Raw genomic sequence first — 25,986 nt, forward strand, 5'->3', positions numbered from 1 at the left:
CCTGTTGGCTTCTTCAGAGCTTGACCGAAACTCAGTCAGTCAGTTTCAGTCAAGCTCTGAAGTTTTGTAAAAAGTATTACAGCAGCCTGTGGAAGTTTTTTTGAAAAATTCGGTACACTTTTTAACTCACTCGTTTATTAAAAACTCGCTCCGCTCATAAACTCATGAGTCAAATGCCGTTTACCACACTTGTATAATATACTATTACAATTCTGTTTTTGACCAAAAAATTCTTATATCCACGGTTTAGCAGTCTAAACAACATTTTTTAATCTGTAGGTTGTCCTAAATCATAATCGAACTGAGCAAAAACTTTTTTTTTCAACTACTTCAATTTTACCATCCTAATCACCCAAGAATGGGTGGAACATTTTTTGAAACACTCTGTACAAATGAAGGCTAGAAAACTAGTGTCCTTTATTATTGAAACTCGGTGTTATTAATAGGATAAAATATATTTATCAATATAAACTTAGATTAACAAAAAAAATCAAAACATCACATAAAAGGGAATTAAGAACTTACTTGTTATAAGTTTCCAAATATCTCATTTTGTTTCTTAAAGTTTCTACCTAATTTCACTTTTGCACGATTAATAAATAATTTAAAAAAACACTGCTACTAGGGTACGAATTAGGCTATTGATTTTGGTTGGTGTCATAATTTATTTTACAAATCTTATATGAAATTTAGCGTAATACGAACTAGTAAAACAAAAATAACTATACATGTAGACGGATATTTACTAGAATAATTTGTAGCAATTGGCTACTGTACAAAAGAAGAAATAACATGAGAGTGGATCACCTAAACCTACAAAACAGCCAGAATTAATTTTAATTTTTAAAATAAAATTGCCAATTACCATGGATTAAGTGGAAAATTTCCTCAGCAGCATCCTGATTTGGTAGATTCAACGGGACGACTCTGGTCAAATTTCACTTTGCCACCTTGATCTGCTGCAGATGATGGTGGTCCTACTCGATTTTTGATTTCCGCGGCCATTGTTAAGAAGGCCTGTTCTACGTTTGTCGCATTTTTTGCCGAAGTTTCGAGGAACGGAATACCCAACTGATCAGCATATTCCTAAGCCAAGAGTGTACCTATTATTTTAAATTCGTGTTAACATTTATATGATGATACCTTTGCTGTTTGAAAATCTACAACTTTTTTTGTGGTAAGATCACTTTTATTTCCTACGAGTAATTTATTGACATTGTCGCAAGCATAACGTTCGATTTCTTCTAACCACTGCTTGACATTGTTAAAAGAATCTTGATCAGTGCAGTCGTACACTACAATAATACCATGAGCACCTCGGTAGTAACTGGATGTGATTGTTCGAAATCTTTCCTGTCCTGCTGTATCCCACTAAAATATTGTCATTATCAGTAATATTTCGGCTGCTACAAATTAACACTCACAATTTGTAGTTTAATTGTTTTCCCATCCAAGTCGATTGTACGTATTTTCTAAAATAAAAAAGTCTACATTACCCCCGCGAAACTAACTAAAATTACCAAAAACTCTTTTCACTTACAAAATCTACACCAATTGTACTAATATAACTCTCTGTGTAAGTATCATCCTAAAAAAAAATGTAGTTTGGTAATGTATCATAACAAATTATTTCATAAAACATACAGCAAAACGAAGTAGCAAACATGATTTTCCAACTCCCGAATCTCCAATGAGTAACAGTTTGAACAAGTAGTCGCTAAAAGCAAAATATTTATACATATATTAAAAACCAATGTAATCCAACACTATTTGAAAATATTTTAATCAGTGAATTTCAGTAATTATTGAACCCCAAGGCAATAATTTAAATAATCACTGACCAACTATTTTGTCAGAGACTGCCCGTAAAAAATATCCCCAAGGCATTGTAAAATTTAAATTTATCTGAATGAAGTATTTTCATTGAGATTTAAAAGGTTTGTGAAATGTAGGTATCCTAGGGCTTGTCCAAAGGTTATTAACATCTATTGAAAAAACTATACAGGGTGTCTGTTTTAAGGTTACAATTTTTAAAATGCAATACGCTAATGCAAATAGAACAAGCCTAAAATAGTATAAAATCAGGCCTCATAATTAACTTAACAGTTTTCACATTTTTAATACCTAGTTTTATGGTAAAAATTGTATTGTTAATTAGAAACCTAATGCAGTGTGGCTTATTGCAAAATCAACTCAGTCAACAATAAAATAAAATATCTGCATCTGACTTTACAATAATTCACTTAAAACAACTAAAATTATGCCAAATCGTAACCGTAAGGAATAGGAATCGACATGCCAATTTTAACAAATGTTGTCTATGAACAAAAGAACCAACTAAAATAAAAACAATTATTATAGTGGCCAACCCAAAAAAAAACAAAGTTTATGATATGATGCAAAAAACCTTCAATAGTAACTTTTGTATTACAAACATTCCTTTTCTAAATTAATTAGAAAATTATTGGTTGGAGCAAATTCTAAAAATTACAAAAATGTAATTTTTTGGGAAGTAGGCGAGAAATATTTGACTCATTCAAACAATGACGTGCCATTCGATAGAAGATGCAGGTGGGTGAAAATAAATTTTGGAAATATGCCACCCTGGTTTGTTTATTGCTTTAACAGACAATTTGCTAAAACGAAACTAGTAATTTAATGAATTACAGAATTATTTTTTATATAACTGCGCAAATATCACACTTATAAAAGTAGTGGGACTGTCAAAAAAACTCCTACTAATCACAATGATGGTAATAATCGATACTTACTATTCAGGGTTCATGGCTTTATAGTTATAATTTAATAAAACGAAATTCCGTTTCTTCGGTCGCTTTTACTGCACTTTACTTTAACTTTAGCAGCACTTAAAACTAAGAAAAAATTTACAGAAAACACAAATTTGGAACAATGTCTGCCACACAATGGATATCCGATGGTATTCTGCGAATTGACGTACTGCAAGTGTGGCAGCAGGGTGCCTCAGCACAAAAATGTCACTTGTAAAAGCGGGAATTTTAAAACATTTCTAGATTCTCTTGGATCGATATTAAAATATTAACTTGCTATGAACAAAATTTATGGTAATAATCAATCAAAAAAACGAACATATAAAATTATAGAGCGTTTTGGTTATTTTAAGCCGCAGATAGGTTCTAACCACACCATTAGCAGTGCATGTGGGACTAACCAGACTAACGCTTTAAAATATGGAGTGTTCGTGTTTATCTAGCTTTGAAGCGGTTGTGTTAAAGGTTTTGGATTTGCTCATCGCTTTAAATGAATACCTTTCTGCTTCGAAAAAAAATGGCCTGAAATCGCGCGTTTTGCGTCATAGATCTGTGCAAAACCATATAACTACTAGAGATATGGAGGCCTTGCATATGCCACGAACTTCTGAAGCAATTATGAAAAAAATTGTGAGAAGGTCTATTCAACAACCGCATGTGCGAGATGTAAAATTTCAGTTTAATTAACCAATGACCCTGCGTCATTCAACAACCAACATGGGCGTTGACTATAGTCAAATATTTTAGAAGCGGCATTTTTAAGGCAACATTTTCTCAAAATAAGCCCGACCGCTGGTATACCCATTAAAAAAATGTTCAGATTACCTCTGGAAAGCAATGGCAAATCACTGAAAGTATTCTGCCTAGTAAAGTCTTTCACCTTTGCCTTTCGGCACCGGCGTTAAACTGTAGATGCGACAGGTCGTCAATGCGCGATATTTGGGTAAGGCGCATAAGAAAAGAGTTCATTTTGAGAGCTGCATCGAACTTTAATGACAATCTGTCAGCGGCCATATTGGACGTTGAATGTCGCAAGGCCATTGCTTAAAAACGAGATTCTGAATCTCGCGCAAGCGCATGTTGATTCGACCTTATCAAAAATAAATTTCCTAGTTGCTTCATAGGTTCCTGTGTTATTAGTATATGCAGGGCCATCTATATCTTTAGTAGCTATTTAAGAAAAAAAATGAATTGTTGATTGTCAAATTTATTGACACCAGATCAGGATGATTCATTCCAACTTTTCTTTAGGATGTTATTCGAATTCTTGAATTAAAAGCTTTTAAGCCCTTGAACTGTATGAATGATTTTTACCAGTCTTGGAAAACGGAAGCAAAAGGGAGACAGAACTAAGTTTATATAATCTGTAAGTAGAAAGCGTTAAATCTTTGATCGTGATCCAATGTTGCTATTTACTTTCTGCAATTAACTAATGTAGAAATAAGCAAGTAATTGATTAGTTTTGGTTAGTTATGGAGTTATAGAAACAGACAGAGAGAGAGAGAGGGAGAGAGAGAGAGGGAGAGAGAGGGAGAGGGAGAGAGAGAGAGAGGAGAGAGAGAGAGAGAGAGAGAGAGAGGAGAGAGAGAGTGTGAGAGTGAGAGTACAATTTAGCAACAGTGGGTACGCTAAAAAATTTAACGCCTTGTCAATCGTTCGTTTTTTTCATTTTGGTTAGAGGTTATATTAGGTTAATAATTGTTAAAGCATAAGCCTTACTTTCTTTATTTTATTATTCATTTATTATATGCTACCAAAGACAAGCTCTAAGTCAATGATTATCATATGAACGATTTCTATGATAACTATGATTCAAAATCGTGAAAACCTGTCGGACGTTATTAAATTAATTAGTGATATTAAACATAAAACTGTCTACTCTTCATATGACATAGCTCTTCAAACTGAACAGTTGTTATTAAATTTGATATCAGAAGGCAAATGGAAAACTGCCTCTGAATTGATGGAATTAGTGAAAACAAGAATAAGATGCATTTCCCACAGTTTACCTCAAGAGGCTATTTCATCCAATATAATGTTACACATTTTAAAAGTTATTCGGGAGGAGTTTGAACTTGCGTCAAAGAAGAAGGGTGAAGCACTCTCCTTACATCATATAGTAATGGGAAGCAATGAGAATGTGTTGGACTATAGTGAAAGCTTTTCAAGTCTTAAATCATCTTTATTGGAGCATTTGTCAGAGTATGAAGTGGAATTGGAGTCAAGTGCTGAAAATATAGCTACCCAGGCACTGGAGCATATTCATACTAATGAAACAATTCTTACATTAGGCCAATCGAAGACAGTTGAATTGTTTTTAAAGTCAGCCGCAAAAAAAAGGGCTTTTAATGTGGTTGTTGTAGAAGGCGCTCCTCTGTATAATGGACATTCAATGGCCGAAAATTTGGTGAAAAATGGTATTAGCACCATTTTAATCCCCGATTCTGCTGTATTTGCAATGATGTCGAGGGTCAACAAAGTGATAATAGGTACTCATGCCATATTAGCAAATGGAGGGCTGAGAGCAATAAATGGTACCCATACTTTAGCATTAGCAGCAAAAAGATATTCTGTACCAGTTATGGTTTTGGCACACATGTTTAAATTTACTCCAACTTATATTGGTTCTCACGATCACAAATCGTTCAACATATGTGCTTCACCGGCAAATGTGATTCCACAGGCCCTCGGACCTGTTTTAAATAAAGTTTCTGTGGAGAATCCCATTTATGATTATGTCCCGCCTGAATTAGTAACTTTATTTATTACCCACCAAGGCGGAAATTCTCCATCCTATGTTTATAGAATACTCTCTGAATTGTACCACCCCGATGATTATGATATTTAATTTTTTGTTATTTGAATGTCAGTATCGTTTCGGAGAACAAAATTCTGTTATGCAAATTAACCATTTTGCAAATAACACTTTTGGTATAAAAGTTTGAAATTCTTTCTTTTTACTACTTAATTGGACTTTTTGTCTGAACTATCGGAAAGGCAGACAAGGATTGATACTGGCGTTTCAAACTTCCATTGTCTAAAACATTTTTAACACAATGTTATTAGACAAGGGAAGTTCGAAATGCCAATAATGACCACAATGTATTTGTCTATATAGCGGGCATGATTAATATAATTTTGCATTACAGGTTAATGGTAGAATTATATTTCAACTTTACTCTCAATTTTAACTCGGCTTATACACTTGGTTTTAAAATTAATTTTTATTAATACTTTGTCAGAAGTCTAGCTGACTCCAACTCTAACACTTTCTTATTTCCAATCTTCAATCAACAAGACGTTTGCGCGTTACTTATCACAAGACCTTTACCAACTTTATAAAAAACATTCGCAAACCATGGGCTGGAATTCATGACAAAATTTTTCTTAGAAATACACATTGGGTGTATATCTGTATGCGCATCTATTTTCTTGTGTTTATAATTTTGTTACAACTTTGATTATTTGTATTGCAGAATTTTAATAAAACATTACTGCACTTCCCACAGAATTATTTCATTTTCAAATTGAATTCCTTAATTTGTAAGAATGCACTCCAGCAAGTGAAAATGTTATTATTTTAAATATTCCTATGAACATTTTGATAGTACATATTTTGCTAAAAAAACAAACAAGTATATTTTGAAATTATTGAAAATTTTTGACAAATTGCTGTATTTTATGAGAACAATACCATTGTGCAATTTTATTACAAACGTTTATTTAAAGATGTTAATAAAGGTTCGTAAAACTTCTTTTTTTTTTAATTTATTATGGTCAATTTTTACCACAGTGGTACAAGGATTTAAAAAAGAAATAATTACAATGATTTCGATAAACAAGAACAGTCCTGAAAATTAAAAAGATCATAAACTCATCTAGGTAAACTTTTACTTCTTGAAAAAACATATCCTTTAAAGGATTTATTAAAAATTATAGGCCATTAAGTAAGTCTTGAGTAGAAAAATTTACAGTTAATTCATCTTTATTGTTGTTCAATTTGGTATCTGCTTTGATAATTTTTTCCGATTCTTTAGATTGAATCATTACCTTGGCTGACTTCAACCTCATACGTTTTGGTAAAACAATATCAGGTTCATCTTCAATTAAAAAGTCGAAATTTTGTTTTGATGTACTAGGTTTTGGAGAAATCAGTCTCTGATGGCTTTCGTTCAAAGTAATTTTTGAGTTTGAATTTTCATCTGTATTGTAACCATCTGAAAAACTGTCAGATTCTGAGTTACTTGGACTTGCTTGCTTTTTTTTAATATTTTTCTTCTCACATTTTTTGACTCGCATCTTAGCTTTTGGGTTTGTTTTATTTGTTGTTGGCCTTCCCCGTCTAAAAGCTATTAAAAGGTCATTTAAATGCTGAATTTGCAGTTTTTTCTCATTAAGAATGGCTAAGAATTTGTTATAGAGGTTGGTTTCTTCTTTTTGTTTTCTATCAGTCAACTCGCTTAGTTTTGACTCATAGCTGCTTGCAACTAAAATTCAATAATTACTCCCATTACATAAACATAATACATAATAAAACAATTACAACTCACTAGATTCCAAGTGAAGACATTTTTTCTGCTCTTTATATAAGCTCTCAAAATTGTTGTTCTTTTCACAATAGAGTTGATCTATCCAATCAGAAACACATTTAAAAAAATTTGCCTTAAAAAGTCATGGCATTAGCACAAGGGTTACATAATTAATATGAACAACCTTTTCCAAAATTGTTTTAAAATACACCACTTTTAAGTCATCTTTGAGTAGTAAGTTAAGTGTGAATTTTCCATCATCAAATTTAAACTCCACGTCATCTGGAGACTGTTGAAAATAACACTTCAACTTCTCATAATGTTCTTCTACAACAATGTGGTGCGCTTCTGCAGATAAAGCTAGCGCCGACTTGTTTACCTTTCAAATCAAAACATTATGCAGGCATTTTTTTTATATAAAGAAACCTTACATGAATCTTCCAAGCATTTAAATTTTCTAAGATCGTTAAATCGAAGGATAATTTCGAGAAATTTGTAATTAATTTAAAAGTGTTATCTTCGTCAAGGGTTATATTTTGAATAAAACACACAGACATATTTAACTTTCCCTTCCCGGATAGTTACAATCTAAAAACGAAAAAGGTTAAAAAGTTAAATCTTAAATAGGAAGGCAGTGGACTAAATAAAAAATAAGATTGGTAATCCGCAAAGCAAACGAATTTAAGTTTGTGATTTAGAATAACTCTAGGAGATTTACTTTCAAAAATTTGATTGTGAAAATTTTGAATTCAAATCTGCGTTTTGTTAGTTTATTACTCATTCGGTGTCTTTTTATGAATATCAGAAACAAAGAATTGTAGGACCTATGTTGCAAATAGGATCCTAAATTAAAATATTTGTAATATATTTGGCGAATGGTTTGGTTTATCTTAGAGAACTTGTTTACTAAAATTAAAATTGGTAATTCTTTGTGATTGAAAAATTGCGTTCAGAATTTGGGCGGCTGTTCGGAAGAACATTGGTTCAAGAAAATAAAAGAAGAAAAAGAAGAAGAGTTGCACTTCAAGTTTCTTCAATTAAGTATTTGAAAAACAGAAATCTTGTGCTATCTGACATGTAATTGGTACAAGTATTTGATGTTGCCAAATATTCCTTACTTTCGATCATCATATTTGATTTATAAAGCTAAAAATGGTTAATTTCGACAGGGTTTATGAAGATATTTTAAGTTATAGGAGCAAAGAATTTAGTCATTTTGTATGGGCCAACAAAAAATGTAATCCAAGGCTTGCAGTGGAACAACCAACTCGACCTTCGCCTTTCCAGCACAAGCAAGCAGTATTAAACAGTCTTAAAATTAAAGATTTATTGGATAAAGTGTGTATTATTAGGTATTTCCGAAAGTTTAAAATAAATTCACTAATATTTCAGTTGAGTATAACCTTAAATGTTTCCAAAGATGAGTTGGGAACACAAGTGAAGAGAATTTTGGACGAAATAGCCTACAAGAAAAATTTAAACATTATTCGAGCTTTGGCAATAGCATTAACCAAAATATGTTTAAAAGTATGTAATGGAATCCAAGTCAATTTCAATGGAATTTCTAAGGTGAATTATTAAAAATTATTGTAAGTGCTGATAAAGAATAAGATGAATTTTGACGTGGTTATACACTTTATCTGCTTTATTATATATTGCAATATATAGTTCAATAATATTCTTATGAAAATATTCCATTTAACTAACAATTATTTAAAATGTCTGGTGAATATGTTGAATTAAATGAATAATTGAATTCAGAGGAATGAAATCTCCAATAATAGCATATGTGCTAGCACAATGTTCTATGTATACTTGCAAAGATGGTAATAATCTACCATTATTATTATTATCATAATTTAGAAGTTTTCTCTAGCATGAGTTTGATTATGACATCACTAACATAAATCAAGTGATTCAACAAATGGTTTCAAAGTACAATAAAATCTCTCTTAAAGGACACCTCTCATCAGCATACACCTCCCTTGGACAGTTTTATATAGTGCTGACAACAAACCACTATTGTGACTCTCTCTTTAATGGACACTCTCTTGAGCGAACACGGACAATGTTTTTAATATTTTTTACCACAAAAAACACTGTTAAACTGACCCAAAATAAAGAAATATTTTTTTCTGTATTTGGAACTTATATCAATTTTTATCACATTCTGTGGGGGAAATACTAAGATACTAAAATTAATTACAAAATATGGTGAAAGCATCAGTTGTCTGTTTTCTTTTTGTTGTTCTTGCATCATTTGTTCATTAAGAGGTGAAATACCTAGAAACAAATTTTTCATCTTTTAACAATGAAATCACCAAAACAGTTTTTAAAGTTCCAGCAAAAAGTTAAAGTTATTGCGGAAATTGTCAGAGCCTTTAAGGATAGGAAAAACTCAAGTTGCAGAGAAGAGAGACACAGAAATTTTTTTAATAATTTAATGTAAAAATCACGGAAAACAGAAGCTTTTTCACAACAACCACCGGCTCAGTGATAGATCATATGTGCTATGAGTGAATTGTGGCATCTCATAATAAAGGAATTCCAATAACTTGTATGACTACATACCTTCATTCATTTGAAGCTTACTTGCATGACTTGAGTCTTGAGTCTGGTTGTCTTTTATTTACCATAACATTCCTTTCAAAGCAATGTCTGGAGAGCTTCTGTAAATCCTCAAGATGTATCCTCGCTTTTAGAGAAGTTACCTCAATTTTGACAAAAAGACAAGACAAGAGATATCTACAATGTAAAGGAGAGGCGTCTTTTTTTAGAGCATGTCCAAATAAAACTCTGACACTAAAAAAAGAAAAATGCTTTGGTGGAAACTCTCCAAAGAACCCATAATGATATTACATTGTGTCAATATGAATGAAGGGAAAGAAAAGCTATTGGTTATATGCATATCAGCCAGACCTAGGGTATTCTAGAGCATTGAGTCGATGGAAATTCCTATGGAAATCTAATAAAAAGGTCCTATGAGAGATTGGTTATACGATTGGAATTAAGAATGGATACCTCAAGGAGAAATGCCGCCTCTCAACAATATGAATTTAAAAAACATCAGAATTTATTTTCTTCTCACGAACTGCAAATCTGTATGTCAACACAGTAGCTAACAAGCAACTAACACCACGATAAAACACTGTTTTGAAAAAGCATGTCAATCAGAAAATCAGGGTTTAGAGGAGGAACACAGTGATCCAGAAGATGAAATCCCTCCTTCTCTACTTGCAGTAATATATAAAAAGGAAGAACTTGGCATTGGCCGGAAGATATTTAAGAATTCTTTAACATTGACGAAAATGTAACTGTTGTTTACAGTAAAATTCATAAAGCTGTTTTGCGAACTTGGAAATACATTTCTAAGATATTATTTTGAGAAAAAAAAATTCATTGGATGAGTTATTTTGCAAATAAAATTTAATGTGCATAATGTTTTGGTGTGACCTGTTTTGTGTTAAGGTCTCCTTATTTCTTCTTTTGCATTAATATCAATATAAAATATATGCGCATAAAGTTGGACACCTCTCTGGTACTGACAATTTTTCTGGTCCCATCACTGTCCGCTTACTCTATCATGTTTTCCATTTTATTAATTAATGGCGAATCAACGACAGAGTTATTCATCATGTCATTGGTTAGGATGCACAATTTAAAACTACTTTAGAGTATATAGGATGGCTCAAAAAAGCGGCTCCATCAAAGTTCCTTTTTCTGTTCTTAACAGAGCTCTGTTGACTAATAGGTGTATCATGACCAACTAATATAGCAATAGTTTAAGACAGCATCTAATTCAAATTCTGTTGCACATATCTTCTTGAAAATAACGCTAATATCAAATATGAGTGACATACCTTTAAAAATAATGGCGCTATCGCAATTTTTGTGAAAACTAGTATTGTTTTAGAAGAATTAAAATATTAGAAAAGCGACTAGATTTAGGTTGAATAATTTTAAAAAGAATTCAAAATAAAATTCAAATATAGGGTGTTCCATTTAAAAAAATGTTTTATTAGTCACGCTTTTTTGCGGCACCCTGTATACTTTAAAATAATTTTTTCTACTTCCGTCTGTGAAATGCGTAATTACACACCGATCTAGCGTGCTGGAAGCGTCACTTTACCACGTCAGTTTCGTTTCACACGGATCCGAGCCAATTCGGACATTTCCGGGATTACCGCACGGGTTTGGGAGCAATCGGATGTTTTCAGAGATATTTCCCACGCCTTGATTTTTGACGTTTGTTAATTCTGACGGTCATGTCAGTGAATGTATTCGTGTTGTTTTGTAAAAATATACCCAAAAACTGTATACTATGCAACAAGTGCGGTAAACGCCATTTTACTCACGAGTGACTTAAAAAGTTTGCCGAACGTGTTGCATACTATACTTTTTCTACGACCGTTAGTTTTTGGGTACATTTTGGCAAAACAACACAAATACATTCACTCACATGACCGTCAGAACTGTATCTCCGAAAACATCCGATTGATCCCAAATTAGTGCGGTAAAATCCAGGAAACATCGGAAGTGGCTCGGATTCGTGGGAACTGAAACTGACGTGGTAAAGTGACGCTTCCCACACTGGATAATTAGGTATTTTACAGACGGGAGTAGAAAATAGTATATTATGCAACAAGTGCGGTAAACGGCATTTGACTCACGAGTTTGTCACGAGCGGACCGAGTGTTAAATAAACGAGTGAGTTTAAAAGTTTACCGAACGTGTTGCATTCTATACTTTTTTTACGACCGTTAGTTTTTGGGCATATCTTCGTAAAACAACACGAATACATGCACTCACATGACCGTCAGAATTGACAAAGGTCAAAATTCAAAGCGTGGGAAATATCTTCGAGAACATCCGATTGCTCCCAAATCCGTGCGGTAAAATCCCGGAAATGTTCGAAGAGGCTCGGATTCGTGGGAAAGGAAACTGACGTAGTAAAGTGACGCTTCCCGCACGCTAGATCGGTGGGTAATTAGGTATTTTACAGACTGGAGTAGAAAAACCTTTAAGTCACTTGTTTATGAAACACTCGTGAGTCAAATGCCGTTTACAGCACTTGTTGTATAATATACTACTACTATTTTCTCATAACTTCTGAAACCAGCGAGAAAATGAACTTTATTCTATCATTGACTCACCTTGTACAACAAGAATGCTGTACTCTATAAAGCCTCTATACTTTTTTTTAGTTGAAAAGTTATATGGGTCAATGTCCCGTAATTTTTGTACCTACACACAGGAGTTATGCAGACTTTATTATATTTTCATATGTTTGCTTCACATATGATATTGAAATTCCAGCAATTGCCGCAGGAATGGGTAAGTAAGTAAAGTTTACCGAAAAATGTAATAATTATTTTACTACTCATTGTCCTGTTGACTTAATGTAAATGTTACTTGGAAAAATTATAAATTATATTTACAAAGTAGTGGTTAAGATATTGTGCATGCTTTAAACGAGTTGTTTGCCTTGTATTTTTTATTTCTTAAATTAAATTTGAATTGAGATTTTTGGGATTGTATTAATAAAACTTTCAGATTTTCAAGGAATGTTGGGCATGGGTGAGATTCTGAGAAATACAGGAGCATTTTATTTAAGAAGAGCTTACAGCGATGACCCCCTATACTGGACTACATTTAAGCAATATGTGTATCAACTAGTTACCAAAGGAGACCTTCCAATTGAATTTTTTATTGAAGGAACCAGAAGTAGAAGCAATAAGTCATTGATCCCAAAATATGGTAATTAAAAATTTTAAATAAACTAGAAAAACCAAAAATATGATTGCAGGATTTATCAATATGATATTAAAAGCATTTTTCTTCTCTGAAGTACCTGATATTTTGTTTGTTCCCGTTAGTATAAGTTATGATAGGATCTTAGAAGAAAGCTTGTTTGCTTTTGAATTACTCGGTATTCCAAAGCCAAAAGAAACAACGAAGGTAAGAGCTGAAGCGCAAATTATATTTAAAAAAGTAATATGTGGCGTAAGCCCCCCCAATTCAAAATCTTTTAGGGTTTTTTTAAGTCTTTAAAAATTCTTAAAGAACACTTTGGTAATGTATACATTCACATTGATGATCCAATTTCGGCCAAGGCATTCTTAGGCGATAAAGTTGACAGATCAGTGCACAGTCTTTCTCCGTTGTATCAGCAAGAAATGACAGATGAAGAAAAATCCTTAATTTCACCATTTGGGTATGAAATTGTACGCCGGCAACAAAATGCTAATGTTATCACCACATTCAATTTGGTAGCCACAGTTTTAAATGTCAATCTCTCTCTTGGAAACGAGTTTATGTCTATAGATATGTTATTAGCAGAAGTGGAATACTTGTCCCTCATTTTGACAAATTTGGGAGCATACATTTTCGAGCAAAACTTTAGACAAGGTTTACAGCAAAGTTTGGTTGTCCATCAAAACTTAATTAGAATTCAATCAAATGGAGCCATTGGTTTGGTTGAAAATTCCATTGTTTTGGATGCAGCAAATCTATCAAAATTAAAAGGGCACACATTTTCCCAAGAAGTAATGAATTATTCTGTGCCATTTGTTATGCTGCAGATGTATACAAACCCAGTTCTCCATCACTTAAAGGATGTAGCATTTATTGGAGTCGTGTTGAAAAGTGTACCTAATCTAGATAAAGGTAGGGGGCAAGCTACTACAATTTATTTATCTACATTGGAATTTTATGTTTCACGAGGATCCTTAACAGCTGATAAGTAGAGTATAATTGCTTGAAATTTATTAACAGGAGTTTAAATGAATATTAACATTACATCTTAATTAATTAAGCAATTTTTCAGTGAAACATTTTTAAAAATCTGATTTCTTTCTTAGATGAATTATTTCAGCACTTCAAGTTCCTGAAATCTTTGTTTGCTAACGAATTTGTTTCTTTTAACGATTGGCTGGAAAAGGTTAGTAACTCTCATATATTTGAAATCAAATTGCAATTATATTTTTTCAAGGATTATGATGCAGCATTGGAACATGCCCTCACCGAAAATTTAATTGTTACAAAAAATGCGAGTTATGCCTTAGCAGGAACTGCAAAGTTAAATAATATTTTTAGGAACAGTATCGAACCTTTTTTTATGTCATACTTTGTCGTACTTGATGTATTACTGGTATGTAAGCGAAAATATAGTAATGGTAGATTTGATAAAAAGATTGTTTTAGAAAAGCTCAAATTTTTGCGAGGAAAAGAATATTTTGGTTAATGCTCAACAGTGGCTGGAGTATGTTATTGACCAGCGTGATGTATTCATACATCCTTATTGTTTGTCTTTAGAAACTTTAGGCAACTGTTTAAATAGTCTGTGTAATATGGGTGTGTTAAAAAAAAGGATAAGGTAAGATTCTTTAATGCAAATTCAGAATTAACTGCTTCCAGTTATTTAAATAATTAAAACTAATCTCTGATATCAAAATTTAACAAGGGGGACAATTTTAATTATTAGTAATTATTAGTAAATTTTTGTTGTTTGAATAAATAAATAAAGAACAAATGTTTTCAGTTAATTCTGAATAATTTTTATTCTAGGAATAAAGCAGCATTGTTTGAAATAGATCAACATAAGGTTGAGATTGTAAAAGGCAGATTAGGTAAGAATCAATTGCTGTGCTATAACTTAAAAATAGAGCAAACTTTTTTAGAAATGTACATTCCGGAAGTCAGTGTAATACTTAATTTCAACAAACATGGGAAAAACAAATTGTAAAGTTGTGCTATGTTTTGGATTTAATTTTTGTATAACTTTATTAAATTTTGTGTTTATAATTTGACTTAATTTCTTGTAAAGTTTCATTTTAGCTATATTTTTGTACTAAGCATTTAAAATAAAAATATGTGAGAAGGTATGTCGGAGCATAATTATAAATTTTGGTTAGTATATACGTGACGGGTGTTGGAAATGGGCTCGTGTCTTTAGATAATGTGCCCAACATTGTTAAAAGAAGAAATTTCTGTGGTGACAATTTACCGGTCATCAGAATACAGCTATTAGAGAAATAGTGGCCCTGCCTATGTTGATAATGCAGGAACTTATGATGCAATCGTGAAAAAAGAAACTAATGGTCTCCGGTATATCAATTCTCACCGTAGTAGAGCCACTATATTATCTAATAGCATTCATCCAATAGCAGCTACATACATGGTGCCTGTACTCGGGGACCGAGGAGCAATCATAACTCTCAAAGCCAAAGTGCGTTTGCACCAGGCAGCGGCACTGAAATTTCTTTCGTGGATCTAGACGCTTGTAATGTTTATAAACCAGCGTACATAGTGTCAAAGAATTTTGTCGACGGGTTAAAGCTTTAGTGTAACAGTAATTAACCCAGACTAATGGACACAAAGAGAGGGATGAGAGATTATGAGTTGTCACATTTTTCAAGGATTTTCATGTTGTGAAGTACTGAAATGCGTCCATTGCTTTCTCGGAGCTATTTTGTCGCACTTGAAATATACATATGAATGCAACAACTGTGTGTACGGAATCTCGACTAGAGATTTATTGTTTAGGTGGAATCACGTAAGCTAAAACATTAATTATAATTTTTTCCACGTGTGGCGCACGTAGTCGCTTGTGGGAAAATGTCACGGCGTATTGGGAATGAGCGCGTGGGTAGTTTTCGGGGGTAGAACTCTCAATAAAAACAGAAAGGTCTCCTTGCTCGCTTGCTCTTATTTTGCTCACTTGCATTAAAAACAGTGCAACTGAAAATACAGAGCAACGTGACCTGTTAAATCACAAATAAGCAAAGTAAATATTTTCCTCTAAAGTGGGTTAAATAGAAAAGCGTATAATTGGTTGTATACCTTAAGGTTCAGAAATTTTGAACCATGCATGCGTCATCAATTATTATTAGATAAGATCTTTACTTTGCATGCATGTGATTGGCAATGTCATTCCTTGTCATTTATTCTTTGGTGTTGTAAAAATGTTTCTTCTATGATGTTTCTTTTAAAAACATTTTAAGTAGTGCATTAATTTGGGTTTGTCCATTAATTTATTATCAAATTGTACATTTTTAGTCATTGGATTTATTTATGTTAAAATGAGTGACATTGAAAAAGAAATTTCACTGTTAATGTCCAAGGCAGATGAATCCGATCCCGCTGCATTTGCCGAGTTGTGCAAAAATTTAGCAAACGAACATTTTAAAAGTAATTTTTTTATTGTTTCAAAATTAATTAATGTGCAAAAACGTGTATTAGACAATGTAAACAGACTGTACGTTTTTGTGGTAAAACTTTGTTTTTTTAACCTCAATTTTATTTCAGAGCAAGAATATGATAATGCAATTGCCTACTATTCTCACGCAATACGCGTTAATCCTAATGTAGCCGTTTATTATGCAAATCGAAGTTTCGCTTATTTAAAAACAGAATGTTTTGGATATGCACTAAATGATGCTTCAAAAGCGGTGGAACTTGATAGGAATTATGTCAAAGGCTTTTATAGACGAGCTGCAGCTTATATGTCTCTTGGAAAATTTAAGGAAGCCCTTAAGGATTATGAACATGTACGACGGTATACCTGTGTGTTTAATTTGTCTTTCTTGGGTAGCCTTAATAATTAACGACTAGGTATTTCTTTCATATTTGAGTTGAACTGCTGCTGTCTACATATCATCAGCAGACTTTATTTATAACTTGGTAATAGAGTACACTGGTTAATATTCATGAACATTTCCACTTTCCTCTCTTTTTTCAATCTCCTACATTTTCTTGGGTCCGGTTAGCCATCTATACCAGTACTTTTATTGCCCTACTATCTTATGGTCATTTATTATCATTTGTCATCAAGTCTTCTCTTAGGGATAAGTGCTAGAGTTTAAGTTCATTGGAGGAAATTGGTTGTAAAGTGGTTTTCTATTTTACCTTTTTAGAAAATTTCTTGTTTTAATTAATTTACATTTTAGGTAACAAAAGTGAGGCCAAATGATAAAGATGCAAAATTAAAATATAATGAATGTAACAAGATTGTAAAAAAAATTGCTTTTGAAAAAGCGATTTCTATAGATGACAAAAGAAAGAATGTGGCCGATACAATAAACTTGGACGCAATGAGTAAGTTTTGAGCATCCATAAATTGACCAAAGTATCATTAAAGCTAACATTGCAGCCATTGAGAATGAGTATGCTGGTCCTGAATTAGAAAATGGTAAAGTAACTTTAAAATTTATGAAAGAACTTATGGATATGTACAGTAAACAAGGAAAATTACACAGAAAATATGCTTATAAAGTAGGTACTGACATTTTATTTCAAATTGTTTACTCCCAAAAGCTGAGTGTATCAGAGATTGAATATAAAATGTTTTTTATTTATAATGTTGCAGGTAAAAACAATTAAGTTATTAGTAAAGAAGGAATGACCTATGTTTTGGAATGGATATTAATCCCACAGAAATAGGATTAAATCTTTCATTTAAAAAATATCAAATGGCACGAAAAATTGTTATTTTGAGTATTCTGTAAAAATTAATATACTTGAGTATGCAATAGTACAAACAGGAACTATAAGGGACTATACACCCCAAAATATGGTTTTTGTTCTGTTATTTTTTGTGTGAAATCATGATATTATTGTCGACCAAAATTTAAATTGTCAAGCTGCATTAAGTCTTTGAAATATTGCTATCTACATGTCACTATATTCCAATCAGTGCATTTGTGCAATTACATCACTTATATTGACATAATCAAAACTGGTCTCTATGTCTTACATACATTTCAAAACTGACAAACAGAATTGCTGTGTCAATTTATGACATCCAGTCATGAAGGAGATAAAGATGTCATACTCTGATGTATCTGCACAATTGCTCTGATTGAACATTCTCAGTTATTTTGCGTTTTTTTCAAAATTCTAAGATGCACATTGCTCGTCAAACTAATTTATTACTTCCACCTTATTAATTACTACTTGCTGTATTGAAAAGGATTATTTACACTTGGCATTTTTTTTAGATTCTTTTAGACATTAAAAATTACTTTATGAAACAACCTTCTCTGGTAGACATAACAATCGGGGATACCGAAAAATTTACGGTATGTGGAGATATTCATGGACAATTTTATGATCTAATGAATATATTTCAATTAAATGGATTACCATCGGAGACAAATCCCTATCTTTTCAATGGAGATTTTGTTGACAGGGGATCTTTCTCGGTTGAATGTATATTTACATTGTTTGGTTTTAAACTGTTATACCCCAATCACTTTTTTATGTCTCGAGGTAAGCAATATGAACACTGATATATCTATAATTTTTTATAATTTTTTTTAAAGTTTCCAACTACAATGCTTGCTAGGTACTTTAGAATTTTCAGCAGGTGCAATTATCGAATTTCGGTATCTTAACACTTAAAATTGTATGGAATTATGAATCCTTTTAAAAATACAAGAAATAAAATTTAAATTATAACAAATAATTTCTTTTTAGTTTGATTTAAAGAAAAAAACAATGTTAATAATAAATTATTCTTGAAGCATTGTTACATTGTTAGTGTTGTTTTTGACACTATAAATTTTTACTGCTTGCATTGAACACAAAGCATGGGAAACAAATACCAGATTTTCAGGAAACCACGAAAGCGCAACCATGAATCAGATGTATGGTTTCGATGGTGAAGTGAAAGCGAAATATACGGCTCAAATGGCGGAGCTGTTCACGGAAGTCTACAATTGGCTTCCACTAGCTCACTGTCTAAATAGACGAGTACTTGTGAGTAATTGCAATGACCTCATTTCTGTTTATCTTTGTTAATATAAACAGCGGTGACAACAAACTTTGGAAAAAAAATGGATGTTAGATGATTATTAATTTTGTGTCTAGGTTTATTTAAGATCATGTGAAATATTCATCTCTGTAAGTCAAGAACATTGGTTTGTTAACATGTCGAAAGTTCTTATATAATTACAAATCCCAATTGATAATTTTAAATATATTGAAGTTTTTTCACTTGACAATATATGTCTCGCCCTTTTGGATTGATAACTTAATAATTTCAAATCTTAGGTTATGCACGGTGGCTTGTTCTCGCGCGACGACGTGACGTTAAAAGAAATTTGTGAAATCGACAGAAACCGTCAGCCCCCAGAGGAGGGACCAATGTGCGAACTTCTGTGGTCTGACCCGCAACCGCAGAATGGGAGGGCCCCGAGTAAAAGGGGCGTCGGCTGTCAGTTTGGGCCCGACATTACCAAAAAGTTTTTAGAATTAAATAAGTTAGACTATATTATTCGGAGTCATGAAGTGAAAAATGAAGGCTATGAGGTTGCTCACAACGGTACCTGCATTACGGTATTCTCGGCACCCAATTATTGGTACAAACATTTTTTGAATTTATTAGAATTAATTAATGAGTTTTTCCCGGCTGTTAGGCCGTGGTCCATTGGTTTTCGTATCAAAGCTTTCAACTGCTAGTGCGATAATAGTATTGTTCACAGGCAAGCACTATTTTGCAAGATTACATCGAGAGGCCATCGAAATACTTAAACACAAAGACAATTTTAAGAAGACAGAGGAAGGGTTACAAGTGAAAAAAAATAGGCCACACACACACACCTCGGCCAGGGGGCGGGCCGTACTAACGCACGCCCAGTCCGCCGCCCGTCCGAGCGTTACAACACGGGTACGATTTCGACCACGGCACCAGTACCGCAACAGTCGTCGCGCTATAATCTACTATCCAATGAGGATGAAACCACTAGACCATGGTCTAACGGAACTCATTAATTACAATACCTGCCCGGAAATTAGCTTAATTTATTTGAATAGACTTCTGCATTGAGTGTTCTTTCAAGGGTAGTTTACTTGATAAACTTTTTTTAGTGACACTATGGGAAACAAAGGTGCTTTTATTACTCTGAAGGGCAAGGATATGATACCAAAATATACAACCTATGAAGCTGTGGTAAGTACTTATTGGTCTTGTTTTATAGAATTACTGTAAGTAATGAATATACAGGCCGCGTTTTTAAATTATTTCAATAATTTTTTGGTGCAGAATCTAAAGGAGCCATCAGATTTTTTTTTTCAGATCTAATTTTTGAGATATATTTTTTATTTTGAATGCTATATCTATTATATTACTGTTGCCAGTTAAAAAAAAACAAAAACACATGGATTTAAGTATTTATTACAAATATTAGATTTACATGCATTAGTTATTTATGACTTAAAAATTTTCTTTCTAAAATGGAGTTTGCTAGGGCAGTCTCGCTGGCTAAGCTGTTGTCCTTGTTAAGAATCTTTCATAGTGTAAATGTCCTAATGGGATCTTTACCCTCTTCTTCACGACAAGCACCTAAGTTTTCTAGAAAGCGATTTAGGGAGAATAAACAAAATTAAATTTGATCATCACTATAGGAATTTGGTACTACACCAAGCTAGATTCTGCCTTGTTCATTCACTTGGTGAATTGTGGATCTTGAACTAGTTGCCATCAAATATACCAGATTTCAGTTTTTCTGTGCTAATCACAGGAAATATACATGATATGTACTCAAAAACAACTTCCATCTCGATATAAAGTCTTCACAAATTGCTTCATCAGCCCCGGCTTGATGTGCAATGGCGGAAGTAAGACTTTTCTCTCGAAAATAATTATGAGACAGTATTAACCCTAAAGTTTTTCGTTCTAGAAAATTTTCAGTTTTTAAATTCTTATAATATTTTTAAAGTAAAAGTCCATTGCTGTCAACTTTAGAGCAAAATTCAAAGACTAGGACGCGAAATAAAATATATTGTAGAAAAAGGTCAAGCGAAAAGAGGAAATTTAGGGGAAATGCGCTAGCATTACTCGATTCTCGAACGTTACCATTTACTGTCTCAGTTCGCGCGGCGGGCCGGTGAGTGACAGGTGTTTGAAGGTTGCGCCATAATACTGCCTGAGATGGAAAAAGAGTTAGCGGACACAATCAAGAAAATGGCCAACATATTCTATGGGTGCACCCCAAAAGAAATAAAAAGAGCAGCATTTGAATACGCTGAAGCCCTAAATCTGAAACACAATTTTAATGAGAGTTCAAGATTGGCTGGTCGAATTTGGTTTGAGGGATTTATAACCAGAAAAAATATTTCTTTGTGGAAGCCTGAACCTACCAGCATCAATAGGGATAGAGCCTTCAACAAGACTGAAGTACAAGGATTTTACAAGCTGCTGGAAGAACTAAAGGGAAAATACAAATTTTTACCGAAAAATATATATAATTGTGACAAAACCGGCATCTCCACCATCCAAGATCCTGGAAAAATATTAGCTGCAATGTGACAAAAGAGAGAGAGAGAGTAGCGTCCATAATTAGTTGAAAAGGATAGCCCAACAGAAGCAAAATATAAATGTTTGGACAACGAATGGAATAATGAAGAACTGTTCCTTCAATTGCTCAAGCACTTCATGGACTATGCCAAACCTTCTGCAGAAGAACCAATCCTATTAGTCTTGGATAATCATGCAAGCCATATTTTTCCGGCAATCTTTGAGTATTGTAAGGGAAACAATGTCCATATGCTATCTCTTCCACCCCATACATCCCATCGTATGCAGCCACTAGGTGTGTCATTTTTTGGAGACAATTTTCACAAAGAATAATACCCTATGATATTGCTTCGCTGGTGAAAACAGCATTCTCTAATGTTGCCTCCATTAGTAAGGCCGAATCTGGATTCAAAGCAAAGGGCATATTTCCTATGAATCCCAATATTTTTTCCGATGAAAACTTTATAGCAACAGAAATCCTACAATCCGAGCCAATTGTTGTTCTAGATTATGCTGACTCGAATCGACGTCTGCTGGTGTTGTTGTCTCCATATCATCTCTAACAGCTCCTATTGAGTTAGAACAAAATATTCCAAATGCATTTTGTTCCATTACTTCTGAACTAGCGACTGCATTTAGATTTGACATACCATCAACATCTAAGGATCTGGCAAGTGTTCTAAATTTCAATCATTTCCCTAAGAATGTAACTGCTGTCAAGACAAGACAAGGAAGAAGAAAATAAAAAGAAGACCAAATCTGTGAAAATGTAAGGAAAAGGAACAGGAAAGAAAAGCAAGCTACAGAAGGTCAGTCGTGAGAAAGTTAAGAAAATTCTGCAGGACTCTAATGGCAATACATCGACATCAGACTCGAATACGGATCAGTTATGCCAGGATGACGAAAGTGACGATGCAGGAGATGCAAACAATTTGTGTCTTGTATGTGGTGAATTTGGAAGAAACAATGAAACATGGTACCGTTGCACTTCTTGTGGGCTCTGGGCTCTTGCCGACTGTAGTGGATGGGATTCTACGAATAATTATGTGTGCGATATATGTTGATCATCATTGCCCACATGCTGATCACCATTACCAGCCGGCGTTGACAATCGTGATCAAACGTATTTTTTTTTCATTTCTTTTATTGTACCCTAATTAATAAACCGAAGTGATTAAAGTTGCTCTCAGAGGATAGTTAAATAAGTAAAGTTTATAAAAAGAACAGTGGAATAAATAATTGATTCATTTATTTTCTTTGTTTTTTTTTTCATTCTCGCCTAAGTGATCCCCATTACCAACATTTACCCTATCGCTATAAGCACCATATTCCTTGCCGTTATAAAACATATTTATGGTATCTAGGGGTAAGGACAAACTTTTAGTCACAAATAAATAATAAGTAAAAGTGTTATTTGGTCATCGTTACCTTCGTAAGATTGATAGGTCCTCGGGTTTTATAAAATATTTAATCGAAACGTAACCGTTACCATTATAAAACGAAACATGTTAGCTGGGAATTCTGGGATAAAAGTAAGTAAATGGCAGTGGATTAAGTAGGGTTAGTAAATCTAGTATAGGAAGATTGAGTCAGGGGTATATTTGGCTTGCTAGAATCTAAATTTAAGTATATATTTATTTTTTTTTTTTTTGCTTCATCAGAACTAATATCAATTAAATTGTATGTCAAAAAGGGCTAAGAGAAAAAAATCTGGTGGTATTGTTATTATTATTTATTATTAAAAACATCTAAAATCTGTTGTTGGATTCCTTCATCGATTTTTTTTCGTTTTGTTGTTCTGTGATGTCATTCTTAGGGTTTAGTAGCATAGTTTACGATGTTTGTTTTTTAATTTAAACTTTTCCAATGAAATATATTGACAATTTTCAATTTTTTTTTCAGCCTCATCCAAATGTGAAACCGATGGCATACGCAAATTCATTACTAAGTCTAATCTGTTAGTACCTGCGCTTTTAACGTAGTATAACCCGATGAATATTTTGTAAATTTTAATGCACTAATGGCATTAATTACTTCAACGATAGGTATATACAAATCGGGGATTTTAAAATAAGTAGCGAAATTTTATATCAGTAACAATTAATGCAAACCATTAGCAACAAACGCTGTCTTCTTTCTGTCTTAGTTATCCTGCTTTTTTAGGTAACATTTAATTTTTCTTCTGTATACTTGTGTTCATTTTTATTATTTTATATATTATTTTATGCAGAAAATCATTTTATTTTTCTCTAAATGATGTGAAATTTCTGATTTATTTATTAATACAACTTAACTGATCAAGTATGGAATTTACTTATTTTGCACATGCTTTACATTTACAAACTGAATCATGGAACTTTTGTTTTGTATTGCACCGAAAATTACTTTTAACACACGCGCACAGATTCCAGTGTCCATAAATATTTCAAGTCTAGGAATTAAAAAAAGAATGTCATCCACAATAATCTAAAATTTAATACTGTTTATTTACAAAAAATAAAGTAGATAGTATGGTTTAAAAAATATTGAATAAAATAAATTGGGCTAATGTTTTTTATTTAGAATCCAACATTAAAAGCTAATAAACGTTAATATTGCGATTTGATGTGAATAACTTTTTTATTGAAGAAATGATTTTGTGAGTCTTAAAAATTTTAATTGAGTTTCACGGTTATCAGTTTGGAAAAATTATTGTTAAATGGAGCAAACCACTGCCATTCTCATTTTTACTGAGCAAACAAAGTTATAAATTGTGACTTACTAAAATTTTAAAAATTACCGAAAAACAGAATTTGATTATTGAGTATCGAGTGTGAGTGTGAGTAATCTCGGGTAGTAAAATCATTAAAAAAAAACATTTATGGAATATCAATTTTTCAAATCTTGTATGGTTCTGGTTTAATCTAGTTAATTTTTTGTTGTTGCAAAACCCGGTTTTGTCTAACTTAATTTTAACACTGTGTTGTGAACTGGATTCTGTTATTTTCAAAATTGTTATATTTCAGTTCTTTTTGTGTAATTTAGAAACAACTATTCCCAGGAATTTGTTTCACTTGTACCGGGTGGCAAATTAAAAAGGGCAATGGGCCTTACCTCGAAAAGTAATTATCGCAAACACTTGGGTGAAAAAACCTGTGACTAAAGCGGCCGAGAAAAAATGGATATTATTTTGAAAGTGGCTCAACGCTGCCCTGAGCAAGAGGGCCGTTTAGAATGTAATGAGATGGAATATAACGGTACTGGTATTATAGGTTAGCTTAGGAAACAGATATCGAAATGAGGTTCTCACTAACGGGCTAGACCTTTAATCGCAATAAAAGTAGCATTTAATTTTTTAAAGCAATTTCAAGTGTTGTTGCGTAACGCTCTTTAGGGACTATACAAGCAATCTAAGTCAATCCGCTCAGGGCAGCATTTATAACATATTGAACAACTCTAAGGATGAAAAATAAGTTCAGTCACTTTCCTTTAACAAAAAAGAATCGAATTTATCTCCCACCCTTGCAACGGTGTCCATTTTAGCTATTTGTAATATATGATTATTTATGAAAAACGGGAATTAAAATTTAAGAATGCGATTACGCCCCCTGTGGCCATTCTAGCAGCTTAAAAATAATTTCCAGCATTTTCTCTTGACCCCTTTGCTTATAAGCTTTTCACCTCAAGCGTTGTTCAATTCCTTGTCGAGATAGGGCCGAGTGTCCCTTATTGACCGCCCGGTATATCTCTTCTCATTTTTAATCCAGTTATGGAACGTTTGATTCTATCTTTTCGGATACTACCGTTTCATTTGTTTAAAAATTACTTAAAAAATTGTAACTGCCTTGAACTTTCATCCTTCAAGTAATTTAAGCAAGCGTAAAGTATGTTTACTTCTAAACATTGTTCCATTTTGATAGCGTATATTTTAATAAAAATTCCGAAGTTTATTAAATTGGTTTAAATTGAAACATTGTTACTATTTATTTCATCCCCCCCCCCCCAAAAAAAAAGACGATTAAATTCAATATCATTAACATATTATCTATAGGATTAATTCTGTTTTCGCTACGACAGGTCGGCGATCGAGGCAATATGTAAGTTTATGGACATAGTCTGTATACTTGAGTCGGGTTAACCTGGATTGACTTGAGCGAGGGTTTCGATTGAGTCTCTCCATCAGTTTTGAACTGCCAAAATGAAAGTCTAATATATTGGATATATATTTGTAGCTTTGAGTCGTATTATATAGAAAACTGTGTTGAGTACCAAGGAGAGATAACAGTAAAAGTGTCACAAGACTCAGTTTTGGGTGGCGCCTCCGGCTTAAGTTTTGGCAAAAACATTCAAGAATTGAATGTGAATACGGCTACACTTGAATATTTAGATAACA

At 32.9% G+C, this 25,986-nt stretch overlaps 5 protein-coding genes across 6 annotated transcripts; 3 read left to right on the forward strand and 2 right to left on the reverse strand.

Annotated features, from left to right (window-relative positions):
• Positions 1-645: 645 nt before the first annotated feature.
• On the reverse strand, positions 646-2,973 carry LOC132700686 (ras-related protein Rab-1A). Its single transcript, XM_060668174.1, has 7 exons — positions 2,772-2,973; positions 1,645-1,717; positions 1,541-1,588; positions 1,425-1,472; positions 1,144-1,371; positions 866-1,086; positions 646-813 (listed from the first exon to the last, which is right to left on the reverse strand). The coding sequence occupies exons 1-6, from the start codon at positions 2,783-2,785 to the stop codon at positions 889-891; spliced, it is 609 nt and encodes a 202-aa protein (XP_060524157.1). The 5' UTR covers positions 2,786-2,973; the 3' UTR covers positions 646-813; positions 866-888.
• A 1,425-nt stretch (positions 2,974-4,398) lies between these two features.
• LOC132708020 (translation initiation factor eIF-2B subunit beta) lies at positions 4,399-6,316 on the forward strand. The gene has a single exon (XM_060680096.1). It carries the CDS (start codon positions 4,588-4,590, stop codon positions 5,635-5,637), a length of 1,050 nt encoding a protein of 349 aa, XP_060536079.1. The 5' UTR covers positions 4,399-4,587; the 3' UTR covers positions 5,638-6,316.
• A 256-nt stretch (positions 6,317-6,572) lies between these two features.
• On the reverse strand, positions 6,573-8,017 carry LOC132708021 (DNA repair protein XRCC4-like). Its single transcript, XM_060680097.1, has 4 exons — positions 7,750-8,017; positions 7,503-7,697; positions 7,340-7,451; positions 6,573-7,276 (listed from the first exon to the last, which is right to left on the reverse strand). Exons 1-4 carry the CDS (start codon positions 7,873-7,875, stop codon positions 6,723-6,725), a joined length of 987 nt encoding a protein of 328 aa, XP_060536080.1. The 5' UTR covers positions 7,876-8,017; the 3' UTR covers positions 6,573-6,722.
• Positions 8,018-8,348: 331 nt separating this feature from the next.
• LOC132705390 (dihydroxyacetone phosphate acyltransferase) lies at positions 8,349-15,211 on the forward strand. 2 transcript variants are annotated; one of them, XM_060675953.1, is made up of 11 exons: positions 8,349-8,656; positions 8,711-8,887; positions 12,523-12,652; positions 12,872-13,075; positions 13,125-13,276; positions 13,351-13,984; positions 14,179-14,258; positions 14,310-14,468; positions 14,521-14,693; positions 14,885-14,946; positions 14,998-15,211. In XM_060675953.1, the coding sequence occupies exons 1-11, from the start codon at positions 8,471-8,473 to the stop codon at positions 15,060-15,062; spliced, it is 2,022 nt and encodes a 673-aa protein (XP_060531936.1). In that variant the 5' UTR covers positions 8,349-8,470; the 3' UTR covers positions 15,063-15,211. The 2 variants fall into 2 exon arrangements, with proteins under 2 accessions (XP_060531936.1, XP_060531946.1); XM_060675963.1 differs by lacking the exon at positions 8,349-8,656 and adding an exon at positions 12,083-12,297 and having other exon boundaries at positions 8,750-8,887.
• Positions 15,212-16,245: 1,034 nt separating this feature from the next.
• Positions 16,246-25,546, forward strand: LOC132703371 (serine/threonine-protein phosphatase 5). Its single transcript, XM_060672596.1, has 10 exons — positions 16,246-16,319; positions 16,376-16,507; positions 16,625-16,866; positions 17,266-17,413; positions 17,469-17,590; positions 18,316-18,586; positions 18,933-19,075; positions 19,370-19,677; positions 20,186-20,267; positions 23,517-25,546. Exons 2-10 carry the CDS (start codon positions 16,399-16,401, stop codon positions 23,574-23,576), a joined length of 1,485 nt encoding a protein of 494 aa, XP_060528579.1. The 5' UTR covers positions 16,246-16,319; positions 16,376-16,398; the 3' UTR covers positions 23,577-25,546.
• Positions 25,547-25,986: the final 440 nt, after the last annotated feature.

This window comes from Cylas formicarius, unplaced genomic scaffold (genome assembly GCF_029955315.1).
Source record: "Cylas formicarius isolate icCylForm1 unplaced genomic scaffold, icCylForm1.1 PGA_scaffold_10__41_contigs__length_53128322, whole genome shotgun sequence".
NCBI lineage: Eukaryota > Metazoa > Arthropoda > Insecta > Coleoptera > Brentidae > Cylas > Cylas formicarius.

What these genes read in the sequence shown, in the direction of transcription:
- LOC132700686 (XM_060668174.1), bottom strand. An exon ending in GTACAATTGGTGTAGATTTT is followed by an intron (nt 1,473 to 1,540) that starts GTAAGTGAAAAG and finishes TTTTTATTTTAG; the next exon opens with AAAATACGTACAATCGACTT. An exon ending in AAACAATTAAACTACAAATT is followed by an intron (nt 1,372 to 1,424) that starts GTGAGTGTTAAT and finishes ACAATATTTTAG; the next exon opens with TGGGATACAGCAGGACAGGA.
- LOC132708020 (XM_060680096.1), top strand. Translation starts at nt 4,588, where the DNA reads ATGATAACTATGATTCAAAATCGTGAAAACCTGTCGGACGTTATTAAA.
- LOC132708021 (XM_060680097.1), bottom strand. Translation starts at nt 7,875, where the DNA reads ATGTCTGTGTGTTTTATTCAAAATATAACCCTTGACGAAGATAACACT. An exon ending in TTAAAACAATTTTGGAAAAG is followed by an intron (nt 7,452 to 7,502) that starts GTTGTTCATATT and finishes TGACTTTTTAAG; the next exon opens with GCAAATTTTTTTAAATGTGT. An exon ending in ATGTCTTCACTTGGAATCTA is followed by an intron (nt 7,277 to 7,339) that starts GTGAGTTGTAAT and finishes ATTGAATTTTAG; the next exon opens with TTGCAAGCAGCTATGAGTCA.
- LOC132705390 (XM_060675953.1), top strand. Translation starts at nt 8,471, where the DNA reads ATGGTTAATTTCGACAGGGTTTATGAAGATATTTTAAGTTATAGGAGC. An exon ending in TTAAAGATTTATTGGATAAA is followed by an intron (nt 8,657 to 8,710) that starts GTGTGTATTATT and finishes CTAATATTTCAG; the next exon opens with TTGAGTATAACCTTAAATGT. An exon ending in GTCATTGATCCCAAAATATG is followed by an intron (nt 13,076 to 13,124) that starts GTAATTAAAAAT and finishes ATATGATTGCAG; the next exon opens with GATTTATCAATATGATATTA.
- LOC132703371 (XM_060672596.1), top strand. Translation starts at nt 16,399, where the DNA reads ATGAGTGACATTGAAAAAGAAATTTCACTGTTAATGTCCAAGGCAGAT. An exon ending in ACAGAAAATATGCTTATAAA is followed by an intron (nt 17,591 to 18,315) that starts GTAGGTACTGAC and finishes CATTTTTTTTAG; the next exon opens with ATTCTTTTAGACATTAAAAA. An exon ending in GTCTAAATAGACGAGTACTT is followed by an intron (nt 19,076 to 19,369) that starts GTGAGTAATTGC and finishes TTCAAATCTTAG; the next exon opens with GTTATGCACGGTGGCTTGTT.